This window comes from Dysidea avara, chromosome 3 (genome assembly GCF_963678975.1).
Source record: "Dysidea avara chromosome 3, odDysAvar1.4, whole genome shotgun sequence".
Taxonomy (NCBI): domain Eukaryota; kingdom Metazoa; phylum Porifera; class Demospongiae; order Dictyoceratida; family Dysideidae; genus Dysidea; species Dysidea avara.
In genome coordinates this window covers 39,006,882-39,019,607 of record NC_089274.1, presented here as the reverse complement: position 1 = coordinate 39,019,607, position 12,726 = coordinate 39,006,882, and the positions used below count along the sequence as shown (strand labels likewise).

Genomic DNA, 12,726 nt, shown 5'->3' with positions numbered 1-12,726 from the left:
TCATTACAATATTGGCAGCTTTTCAAGCCATTATTCGCCTCATAAAAGCATGCTTAAGCTTGTTCTTTTCTTTTTAAGTTGCAAAATAGCACAAACATGACATCTGTGCCGACGTGATAGCACTGCTGACATGTAAGCTGACACTGTTTCAAGATAGCTTTTACAGAGTCAGTCAGTATGCAAGAATAACCAGAAAATAATGGAAAAATATGGAATAATGGAATAATTTAGACCTGACAGTAACCAGATGCGGGTGGTAGACGGGAAACAGAGAATTTATTTGGAGTGGCCTAATCAAACGCTCTGTGTGCCACACATATACATATATGGTATGTTATTGCTGCCCAGTGCTGTTGGATAAATGCCAATAAAACATTAGTGGAGCAAATAGGTTACAGCAGAAAAGACTAGTCAAAATTTTTATGTTGAATGCTTTTAAATAAACAACGACTGCAAATCATGCTTGCATTATAATGCAATGAATGCTTTAAATAGCTGGATTTGTGTCTTCCATACACATCCAATTGCATTTGCATGACTAACCTTGTTTTAAAGAATGTGAAATTTTCTTCATCCAGTGCTTTACATTATGTCTCATTATTGATCAAATTTCAACCGATGGCTTATTTCTAAAGTTATAAATCATTGAAATGGTTAAACATGGTGTGTGTGGAAGACCTTTCTTGCAAATTAGGTCACAAATCGACTGGTATGTTGAGCACTATTATATCAATGAGAGCTCTCCCTTGCATGCTAAATTACAAGATTACCAAAATGCTCATGCAAAAAGGAGCAGCATGTAAGTGTAGGAGAATGACATATCTAGTTTTGGAGGCTATTTTAGTCAAAATATCAAAAAGTACTATGAGCAGAAGTGATTTAGATCAATGCAAACAGACATAACTTCAGTACAAAGGATATGTCATTATATTTACCGTACATGAATATTGATGCAGAGGTTGATACAGTCATATATATGTGTGTTGTCTAGCTGTTCTTATAAAATATAGCCAGAGGCTCTACAGTAATACAGTTGGACCCCTCTATTCTTAGGACTCCACTAAAGTGTCCTTATTGGAAGGTTGTCCTGCTAGTGTTTAATACAAATGGAGCCATGGACAAATACCTGATTATCAAGGTGTCCACATTTCAGGATGGTTCAACTGTTTAACTTATGTAGGTGGTACAAGAGACAGCTACTGTTTTATTGTATCATTGCATGGAAATCTTATATGATGCCCCCCAATAACGCATAACTTTCATTATTTCTTGGAAATAAGATAAATTAGATGATAGTGGAACAGATGTAAAGAACCTGAGCACCATGCAGGCAATTAATAAGCTTATATGCTATTCATTGAATAGTGAGTGCTTTGTGACATCTTACTCCTACCTGTAGCTAGTAAGCAAGTACTAGTTGTTTGCTCTTTCATTTGACAATCAACATACAGGTATATATGTCAACTTCTTTAAGTATAAAACTCAAATTCTATCTTAAGCACCAAAGTTATGGTGAGTTTTGAGCATTTTGTTGTGTATTAATACTGTACCTGATAAATTATTTGCACTTCATGGACTTTAGCTGGTGTATTATAAAGTTTTTTTCAGCCAAAAAGAGGCAAAGATCAAAATCATTAAAGTATTTTATGAAATCCCTACCAGAAAACTGCAGTGCTAAATACCTGGTAGTGAGTCATCTATTAATGTTGTTCTTTCAGGTCTAAAAGTAATGGTAGCTTTTATAGTATAGCTATTAGGGACCTGCCTAATTATGCTTTTTATGTTACCTATTATGTTATGATAACTGCACTGCTCAGATTTTTGCCTATTATGCTCAAAATATGCTCAATATTTATGTCACAGTTCCCATATAAATTCTGTATTATATAGGCAAATAATAAGTAGTTGAAGCATACTTTTCTTGTCGAAATGCATGTCACAGAAAAGATCGACATACTCTAATAGAACAATCAGCTATCTGATTGTTCTATTAGAGTTATTGTCTGTTCTATTAGAGTATGTTGATCCGTTTTGTGATATGTATTTTGACAAGCAAGGATTTATAATACTACACAAGTTATCTGCCTATTATGCCTAGCATTATGCTCAATACTTTTAGGCACCTATTATGCTCATAATTATGCCAGCATAATAGGCAAATCTCTAATAGCTATCAAGCTGAAACAAACAAGTTATTTAAGCAAACTAAAGAAAGTCAAGAGAGTAAGTGATGACAGTTATTGAGGCATACATACTATGGTATGTATCATGATCCCTTTAGGAGTTTATGTGACTATTTAATTATTCAGTTTTTCGACATCAATTGTAATACTTCAGATTTGTTAAATGGTCAGGTTATCAAGCAATTTTGGGTAAAATTTAAACCCACAGAAGCTGTTTTGTAAAATTGGCATGGTTGCTCTGCAGCTAATTATACTTTGGTTGCTGGGGAAAAATTCCCAATGCTGACACCTCTCCAGCAGGTGGAATATTGTTTTTGGTGTACAGGACAATCCAAAACTGCATTAAGATAAACTATAGACCATTAATATTTGCAAACTTCACCCTGCTGTCTGCCGGACTAGTTGTAAATCACTGATATTTAAACAGGTTTCTTGAAGGTTTGTACAAGTTACCTGACACATGCAAGTAGCTTACATAAGTAGTTTAGCCAGTAGACATGACAACAAATCACAGCCAGGCTGACTGTTCTATTAGAGTAGGTCTATCTCGATCGAGTGACTCTTACCTATATTTTTTATTAGTACTCTAATAGAGTGCACATATTTCCTGAGCACTTCTGATACAATGCACATAGAATGTAATAATCTAAAGTTTCCATGGATAGAGATAAGGACCCTGAAATTTGCCTTTGAAGTTAGGTGGCTTCATGGTACATTTACAATTGTATATAATTATAACGCATTATCCCCAACTCTGTAAGTAAGGACATTAGACATCAGTGTTGGTGATATGTATATTACCAGTAGCTTCTCTTTGAGTCTTTAAAACAAACTTTTCAGGATTCCTCAATGCCATTTCAATCACTTCATCACCTTCAGGTCCCTAAAAAAGCATCGCAAATCTTAGTTATGAACACTACAGAGATGTACCAATCCAGCAAAATTAGCCAATCCAATACATATTTTATGAGTTATTTTACTCATCACTGAATTATCAGAGGGGAAATGGCATCAAAAACTGTCTTGTAGCATTTTAGATCACAAATGCTGGCTACTTACCAGGATCTAAATCCTTGTTATCATCACAACATATGTAGATACCTCTCTTGGGGAGGTAATAAAAAAATACAGTAATTATGTGCTTGTAACACTGGTAATACAGCACATGACATTAAGTTAATATTATTTAATTAGAGGGAGGTATACCAGCACATCTCAGTTGTTAAAGGGCTACGATGTGCTGTAGTCTAAATTTGTGGGACATCAAAACACAGAGTTCTGCATCATTTAGCAACCTTCAAGCCCTCTTCTACACTCAGGTGTTACAACTCAGAGTCTATGGGTCTACCCTTATGCTTACGTAACTGATGAGTCAATTAATAATAGTAATCAAAACCAATGGTGGTATACCCATACAATGAGGCACCCACAAATATTGCCCTTAACAAGACTTACTCATGGCTGGTAGTACGGTATGTGTGTTTTAGTCTATCCCATGAGCAGCATTGTATTTACTGTCATAACTGACAAGAAGCTTTGGTGAGTTTCAATAACTTACAGCAGAAACAGAATTATACACTAGAATACATTATCTTTAAAACAGCATATCAAACGGGCTTTCCACACAATATCAGTATCAGCACAAATATCACTCAAATAGTCTATAGCTACCAGGAGCTTATGTCCATACCATGCAGCACCAATTCGATCAGTGGATTGGTACATCTCTAATAAACACACAGCATTACATACCTCATCTAATGGGTATAGTCCAACTAAGGTTGACTTTATCCTTTCCAGCATAGTTGGATCATTAAAAAAGCTGAATAATGGAATTACATAAAATTATGTTTTTATTAGTGTAGCTTTAACATAAAGTACTGTAGGTGGAAGTTATGGTCATTTTTATTACCGTGTAGGACTCTATACAGAGTATATGACACACAGATATACATTAAAGACTAGATTTGCGATCTACAGTAAGTAATTATATAATAAATCTTTAAAACCGTTCAAGGATGGCTGGTTTGATCAAAATTTGGCATTGTAAGAAATATCAATTGTTTGTTTGAAAAGTCATCTTTACTCATTTTCCTCATATCTTAGCACTAAAACTGTATAGATTTCTTAGCCATTGAGTATTCCACTGAAATTTTATCTCATAGTCATATCTTATACATTTTAATTCATCCATATAGTCATCCATTGATGTAGCCACTTCAGTAAGCATAAAACAGAGCATATAGATATTGATAATCTATTTAAGTCAAATACTGTCCTCCCATACTGGAGAGTCTCTTACCAACTGTACATAACAATGTACTATATATATATATATGTGTTTCTGTATAAATTAAGCATTCTTATTTATAGTAGTCAAAAGACAAATATTGGTAGTTAATACACATGCAGCTGTACATAGCATACCTCTCTAGAACATTTGGATTAGAAAAGACTTGCTGAATTCTTTTAAGTGTGCACAGATGATGAGAAATTGGAGGACACTTGACAGCTTGGGATTGTTCTAACATCAGGTATGCACTCCACTGCTTCTCAGTAGGAAAAAGATTTGGATGGTATCCTGATCTGTAGTAGACTATGGCAATCTCAGTATCATTTCTGTAGAAAATTATAAAGGTGTAAAGATAATTTAGGAATTTTTATAGTAACAAAAAAAAGTGCTGAAACAAGGGAGATACACAAATTTAATCCCCATTACAGTCCAGTCATGCTTGCCATCAGTTATTCAATACGTCGTTGTGGTGGTGGTGGTTTTAATCAGTGATAATTTCAAATTTATGTATAGGGATCATCAGTGTTGGGAGTAATGCGTTATGTAATATTATTACTTTTGTGGTAACTAAGTAATACAATGAAATAGGCTATAAAAACAGGTAATATAACTCAAGTTACTCTACTTACAAATGTAATGTGTTACCTACGTAGTATAGTTACTGTAATGAATCTAATATTACGTGATATTATTACTACAAGTAACGAAGTAACTGATTTCGTTATTAATCCACTGAGTAACGCCTAGCCACAACGAAGTAATGAAGCCTACTGAATGAAGCTTATTCACCAGCTTCTTACTTATAACCAAGATTTGCACATTGTCCAACAATGCAATCATGTCATGTGATAAGGTGGTAGTTTCACATGTGATAGCTTAAGGCTGTGGACACAAAGTAATATAATATGTAATATTATTATAGTTACTTTATTTTATGGGTAATATGTAACTGTAGCTAAATAGTTCAGTTGCAAGTAATATGTAACTCGTTACTTTTAAAAAGTAAAAAAAGTAACTTGCCCAACGCTGGGGATCATTACAATGAAGTGATGAAACAAGTTGCAGTTGGGTAGTACACATCAGTTGATTATTTCCTTAGCATGTTTCATCATGAATCACGTATTTTCATCATAATAATCAGTACTAGATTATAACTTCTTAATCTTTCCTTACACTTGTTTTGTTGTTTTTTTGTTTTTTTTTTAACTTTTGAGACATAATTCATTTCATGCAAAGGAAAGAATGTGCCAGAAATCAGGTATATAGTGTTAACTATTGTTGAGTCACAATTGTATGAGTTGATTAGTTGCTCCATTAATGTTCAAATTACTCTGAAGGCACCATTGGGCTTACCAAATCATCAAGAAAGAAAGAGGAGGATGGTTTTCAGTTGACTATTTTTGAGCTAACAAATACAATAGCTAGCTATCACCCCATTCAGAATGGATATATTAAAGGTCCACTGAAATGGTAAAATACACTTTGGCTATTATCAATCCTTGCTACTAGTGGGATAGGTTGGTGTATGTGATTTAGTCAGATTTTGTTTTGTTTAATAGATATAACACTTTTTAGTGTATTGTGGTTAGTCAATTATATTACATCATAATGCATCAGACAAAGAAACTTTAGTATGCGTGAGGTACCATTGAAGCAACAGAAGCATCCATGTACAGCTAAATTCGATTTAGTTTTATGTCTAATACCATACCTGTTTCACTGCCCGTACAAAAGTCTCAATAGTAGCAGTGAAATTTATCCCGTATTTCACTGACAGCAGTGAAAAAGTTGTAATTGCAATTTCATTGGCTAGAATTTATGTTAACAATGTAGCGCCAATTAGTGTCGACGCGTGTTTAGTACATAGTGACAAATTGCGTACATAGCAAAGCTAATGCAGCATATGCAGCGAGTATGGTATTAACTGGGAATAGCATGGGTAGCAGTGAAATTTGGGATAAATACCACTCTTGTTGTATTGGAAATGGTAAATTTCACTCGGCTTCGCCTCGTGAAATTTATCCCCATTTCCAATACAACACTCGTGATATTTATCCCAAATTTCACTGCTACCCATGCTATTACTAGTACATATCTAACGTAACAACTCAAAACACGGTAAGAACTTGTACTGCAACCAGTTACAAGCCAGTAAGTGAATTTACGCTGGTCTTGTGGTGAAGTACGCTCGAGAACGTCTGTTAAAGGGACTGTAAAACAACAGCAGAGTGGTCGAAACATGTCTCGAGTTTATTTCTTAGATGTTTGAGTACACTGAAGGGTCCAATACAGCGGATGGAGGTAGAGAAACAAGAGGAAACAATTGCAATGGCGCCACTGGCTACCAGGCAGAGAAGCGACTCAGGAAAGTGTAATATAGATACCATTGTTTGTTTCATGGTACTGCTAACCCAGCTTTGTAAACAAATCAAACTAATCTTACTTCAGTGAAGCATAATGAAGCGTGAACTTCGATAGTGCGAAGCACACAGGCCAAGCTGCTACAAGTAACTACAGGACAACTCCGCTATTGTTTTCCAGCAGAACGTTCAAGTAATCTTGGAGCACTTAAAAGGTATTTTTATGCATTGCATGATACAAACAACCTATTTATTCAAGAAAATGGCAAGTGAATTTTCCATTTCAGTGGACCTTTAAGATTGTACTGTTGTGAAGATCTACATATGCAAGAAATCCATGCATTAGTTGCTGTTTTAATTGAACATTTGATCTTTTGACATCAACAACAAGCAATATTTTAAAGCATTCAGATAACTTACCTAAGCACACAGTATCAGCGTTGTAAGTGGGCCAGGTCATCCTGATTATCCGGGTCATTTGGGTCACATTTTGTCCGGGTCAAGTGGGCCTTATCCACTTCATTGAATACCTGGGTCTGACCCGGATGAGATCACATGTGACTATAAGTTAACAAGCTCGATTGTATAGATGAAAATGCAGTTGTAAACACTCAAGAAACTTACGTGGAGCCCACACCCACCATTCAGGAATATGCTTTGCTGTCTATGCGGGCTATGTAGAGCCACACCCACTTATCGGAATTGTACCAGCTTTGCTCTGTGGGCATGCATGCATCACCAGATCCATGTTGCTACTTGAAATGTAGGTAACTAACTTTTGAAATTCTGTAGCTGCATGTAAACGTACGTGGAGCCACCCCCACTTGATAATACGTACGTGGAGCCACACCCACTTAATAATACGTAGCTACTCACTTCTTGCAGACAATTTTTTATAGTGTAAAAAAATGTAGAGCTGACTAATGAAACTTGTGGACTTTCAATCTAGCCCTTGGGGCACACCTCTATTTTAATTAAACCGGGTCACATGCGGGTTAGATCTGGGTCCCATCCAGATTACTATTCGGGTCAGTGGGTCAAACGGGTCAGGAGTACAGACCCACTTAAAATGCTGCACAGTATGTATGTTCATAAATTTAGTAACTGGATCTTAACTTATAAGGAACTAGTATAGGCTGTGTTATTGGCTTATAAACTAGAGGGATGAGGTATTATATACCTTATAAATAAAATACCATACACATGATGGGTACAGTGGGGATAACCTCACTACACAATACTTATCAGGTGCAGTGGAGAAGGGGGGCTGTAGAGATTATGGAGGGGCTTAGCCTCTTCTAAAATTATCTCTTACTGTCATTAAACAATCAATTGTGCTGATTGTGTTCGCTAACTATACAAACAAGTACACAAAAAAAATTGGAATTTTCAACTTGAGTAGGGACCATAGCACATGGATAAAAGTACTGAAACAAGTTGGAGTAGTCCATGATATTGAATCACAGTAAAACAATAAGAAGTGTTATATCCCTACTGTGCTCCAAGATACCATAATGGAAGAGCACAGTAGGGATATAACATTTCTTATTGTTTGACTGTGATTTAATATCATGCACTACTCCAACTTGTTTCAGTACTATTTATCGATGTGCTATGGTCCCTACTCTAGTTGAAAATTCTGTACTTGTTTGTTAACTTTTTTGTAGAATAAAACTATTATGACTGGTGAACTCACGCATACCGCATCAAAAGAAAGAAATGGTGCCGTGCACCCCAGCTACCAATTATCATCTGAAAAGTGAAGTATCCATTACGCTTCATTGTCAGCTATGTTCAACCCACTACACAGCATTAAAAATCAAGCACTGTTCGAAAAGCACCTCTGCAATCAAAGTAGCCACTATGATAAATACGGACGATTTCCAATAGGTCAGGCAAACTTGATTAATTGTTTCTCATCACCGCCCGCATTCCATTTTACCCCACTGCCTCTAATTTCATTATTGCTGCTATCAATCATACACACACGTATTTTGATACTTAGAATTAAGGCTGGCTATCATTTTACTGCAGAGCAAATGTCACTTGCACCTCAGAAACAGTGGTAAAATCATAAATACTAATTGTTAAAAGGTTTTAACTAACCTTCATAGTAACATACAGCTTGATTTGGAATATTTTCTTTAATAATGAATAATGAAAAATGAACTCCTGCCCACATGGAAATCCAAGTCTTTGTTGATGAGAAACAAGTAATTAAGTTTGCCTGGCCTTACGAAGGGAAACCATCACGTGCTACCGCCAAGACAACGCCTTTTACTGTCAGCAAAGATAAATGGGTCACAAAGGAGGACCGGTAAGTTCATGAAGAAAGCATTGTACATACTGCAATATATGCTGAAAGGCACTAAGGTACATCATCCTCTAGCTACACCTCAGCCCCTTCCCCTGAATAAAGGGGTCTCCTCCACCCCTGATACTTACACTATTAATCTGTTATCATTGTTGATAGTAGCCACATTATCTATTTCACCAAATGTGTGTCTTAAAACCTTGATCCGGTACCTGAGCAGAAAAAATGATGCAGTAGACAGCATCAGTATATTATATGCACAGGTGTATTTGAGGAATAACTTCAAAATGCTTTCAGGAAATTACATCTTTATACATATACACACACATACACACACACACACACACACAAAGACTTTTTCATTCCCACCCAACCCTCCATGAAACATATTCACAAGGGATGCTGAATCACCTAGTTATATGTAACCCATTCTGGGAAAACCGGGCTTATCGCCTATTTAAAAGTATCGAGGAACACCGGTTTTAAGTATTTAGTGTGTTGTAGCTCACTAATGGTTGAAGCTATGTGTACCAAATTTTCACATGTTTTACACCAATTCCTTACCTTCCACAGCATCCACTGTGCAAATAGCCAACAACTAAGTTTCCCACCGTTTTAGATAGTTTTTAAACTGAGGTGGACTGTATCAGGCGAGCTGCAAAATGGGTGGGAGGCGGGGGCCTAGAAGGCAGGCAAGATGGTGTTCAAAAATTTAAAAGGAAGACGTAGGGATGAATTAGGCCAAGTTTTGGGTCATTGAGGTCTCAAAATTGGCTAAAATGAAAGGAAATTCACAGCAGAGGTACTTATTCAACACCACAGAGCTGTACAGCCACATACAGTCATCCCCAGGCTGACCAGAGCTCCATTAAGGCCCCACACCGCATATATGGATTGCCACTGGGCTTGGGAAAAGCAGCCAGCAAAATCAGACCACTCAAGTCTAACTGATTTTGATTGTGGAATTAGATAGTATATTCATGTAGCTTTGTGTCCTGGGTGAAAAATCGAATCTGCTGATATGGGCGATAAGACCGGTTTTCTCAGACTGAGTCACATACAACTGTGTCATGTGGGATCATGTGATCCACCCAATAATACAAAGTTATAAACTGGCTGCTGTGGATGTTCTAAGTGGCTAGTACTACTTCTGGATGTGTTTCATGGCTGAAATTGGTAAGTTACCTGTTATGGAGTATCTGGCTATAAATCTGTAGTTGTATGTGACCTATTCTGGGAAAACCGGGCTTATCGCCTATTTAAAAGTATCGAGGAATGCCGGTTTTAAGTATTTAGTGTGTTGTAGCTTACCAATGGTTGAAGCTATGTGTACCAAATTTTCACACGTTTTACACCAATTCCTTACCTTCCACAGCATCCACTGTGCAAGTAGCCAACAACTAAGTTTCCTACCATTTTAGATAGTTTTTAAACCGAGGTTGACTGTGTAAGGTGAGCTGCAAAATGGGTGGGAGGTGGGGGGACTGGAAGGCGGGAAAGATAGTATTCAAAAATTGAAAAGGAAGGCGTAGGGATGAATTGGGCCAAGTTGTGGGCCATTGAGGTCTCAAAATTGGCTACAATGAAAGGAAATTCACAGCAGAGGTACTTATTCAATACCACAGAGCTGTACAGCCACATATAGTCATCCCCCGGCTGACCAGAGCTCCATTAAGGCTCCACATTGCAAGTACAGATCGCCACTGGGCTTGAGAAAAGCAACCAGCAAAACCAGACCACTCAAGTCTAGCTGATCTTGATTTAGATAGTTTATTCATGTAGCTTTGTGTCCTGGGTGAAAAATCGAATCTGCTGACATGGATGATAAGACCGGTTTTCTCAGACTGGGTCACATATGTTGTATTATTGAGAGGACCTATGGACAGACCACAAACAAAAGCAGGGGACATGAGTCAGCAATCTAGTCCAGAAACAATAGCACTCCTGCAACATTGATAATTTGTCACATGTGTGTAATGTACTTGCTAGCACGATTGTGTAACAAACTTATGACAAGCATGTTACATGTACGTTACACAATGTATGTATCCTGTAACAACCTTGAATTTTTTATATGCATATGAGGACAATGGATCATTTAGTTAACTACAGATATGGTTTATAACACTGCATGTACCCTAGCTTGGTCAACAATTGTTTGATGTTTGCTTACACAATACTATTCCATTAGTTACCTGTAAGTGCACTGAGTCAGAATCAAATTTTAACTTTCAGTGCATAAAAATCCATGACCAGTACTGGTGGTTTGAAGCAAATTGAATAAGTGTAAAATTTAATGGATACCTTAATTAAGACTTACTCAATGGCCATTTTAAGTTCAAACTTTCCTAACTCAAAGATATTTGATTCATTCTCATTTATCACCATTAATATAGCTGCCCTGTAAACATAAGGTACAGTATAACATTGTTAACATGTTGATGTGTGTACTCACTTTGGCTGTCCATACTCTTTCCAGGCAATAGCCATAGCACGGCAGACCATTGAGATTGCATCAGGATCTAAAATCTGTTAACATACGTATCATTATACAGAAAATGCATTTACTTATATATCAAACACATGTGCATGTACATAGTGATCTACACGTACCTCACATAACAATACATGATGGTGACAGTGTCAGACATAGCCATCATAAATAGATTGACAACATTCAGGTGCAAAAACTTCTAGATGAAGCAGTATCATATTTTGACTGATCAGAGACATGCATAACCAAAAACTTAATAGGTTGAGGCACATGTGACTGCTTTATTGCAGTTATTGACTAACCAACTAAACCTTTATACCAGTACATACAAATGTAAAGACAGTAAGAATTATTAGATGAAGTGGGCAGTGATGGTATTTTCTATGTGCAATTATTGCAACAAAATATCCATACAATAATTGCATCCTAGCAGTAACACTAGCATACAACATCTATTTTTCAACAAGGCGCGTGCCCACATCTGGCGGCGTGTGTCTAGTGCATGTATGCATATCTGCAAGTTGGTATGTCTGTCCAACACCCACATGAACAAGCAAGCTTTGAGTTACAGAAAATAAACCTTCATTCAATGAATAAAGGCTGTTCATGTATTATAATAAAGTTTAGCTTTCTGTTTTCATTGTGTTAACTTGAAGAAGTGTAGCCAGTCACTGAAATGTGATAAAGTTTGTATATGTGCTGTAACAGGTCTTGTAAGCTACCAGGAAGTACATTTATTTTTTGAGTTGAAAGAGGCATGTCCCTTGTATACAAATGACAATTAAGAGTAGCCATGAGGCTTTGTGTAGAGAATTTACGTATGAACCATAAAACAGTTAAGAAGATCTAATCCAAAACAGCCAAGCTGTAAAAAAAGAGTGCAGCCCTCAGAAAGACTATGGTGAAAAATGATGTGAAATCCAAGGTGGCGGTCAAGAAATGGCTGTGATGGTAGGTTAATGGTAAAAATTTTAATAACGACAATTCAGGTGAATTTTGTGCCAAGACCAAGCGGCACCAAATTCCCCTGAATTGTTGTTATTAAAATTTAAATTTCTTGGTGATATCTTATCCGATTGGAA

The 12,726-nt window shown here is 36.6% G+C and overlaps 1 protein-coding gene across 1 annotated transcript in view; it reads right to left on the bottom strand.

Annotated features, from left to right (window-relative positions):
* Positions 1–12,726, bottom strand: part of LOC136250925 (glutathione synthetase-like) — a 32,120-nt gene that overhangs the window by 5,531 nt on the left and 13,863 nt on the right. Inside the window, exons 5-10 of the mRNA XM_066043271.1 lie at positions 11,606–11,679; positions 11,471–11,551; positions 9,282–9,362; positions 4,611–4,802; positions 3,936–4,005; positions 2,985–3,066 (exon numbers count right to left, since the gene is read on the bottom strand). Of these exons, the coding sequence (XP_065899343.1) occupies positions 2,985–3,066; positions 3,936–4,005; positions 4,611–4,802; positions 9,282–9,362; positions 11,471–11,551; positions 11,606–11,679 (580 nt within the window). The remainder of the gene's footprint in view (positions 1–2,984; positions 3,067–3,935; positions 4,006–4,610; positions 4,803–9,281; positions 9,363–11,470; positions 11,552–11,605; positions 11,680–12,726) is intronic.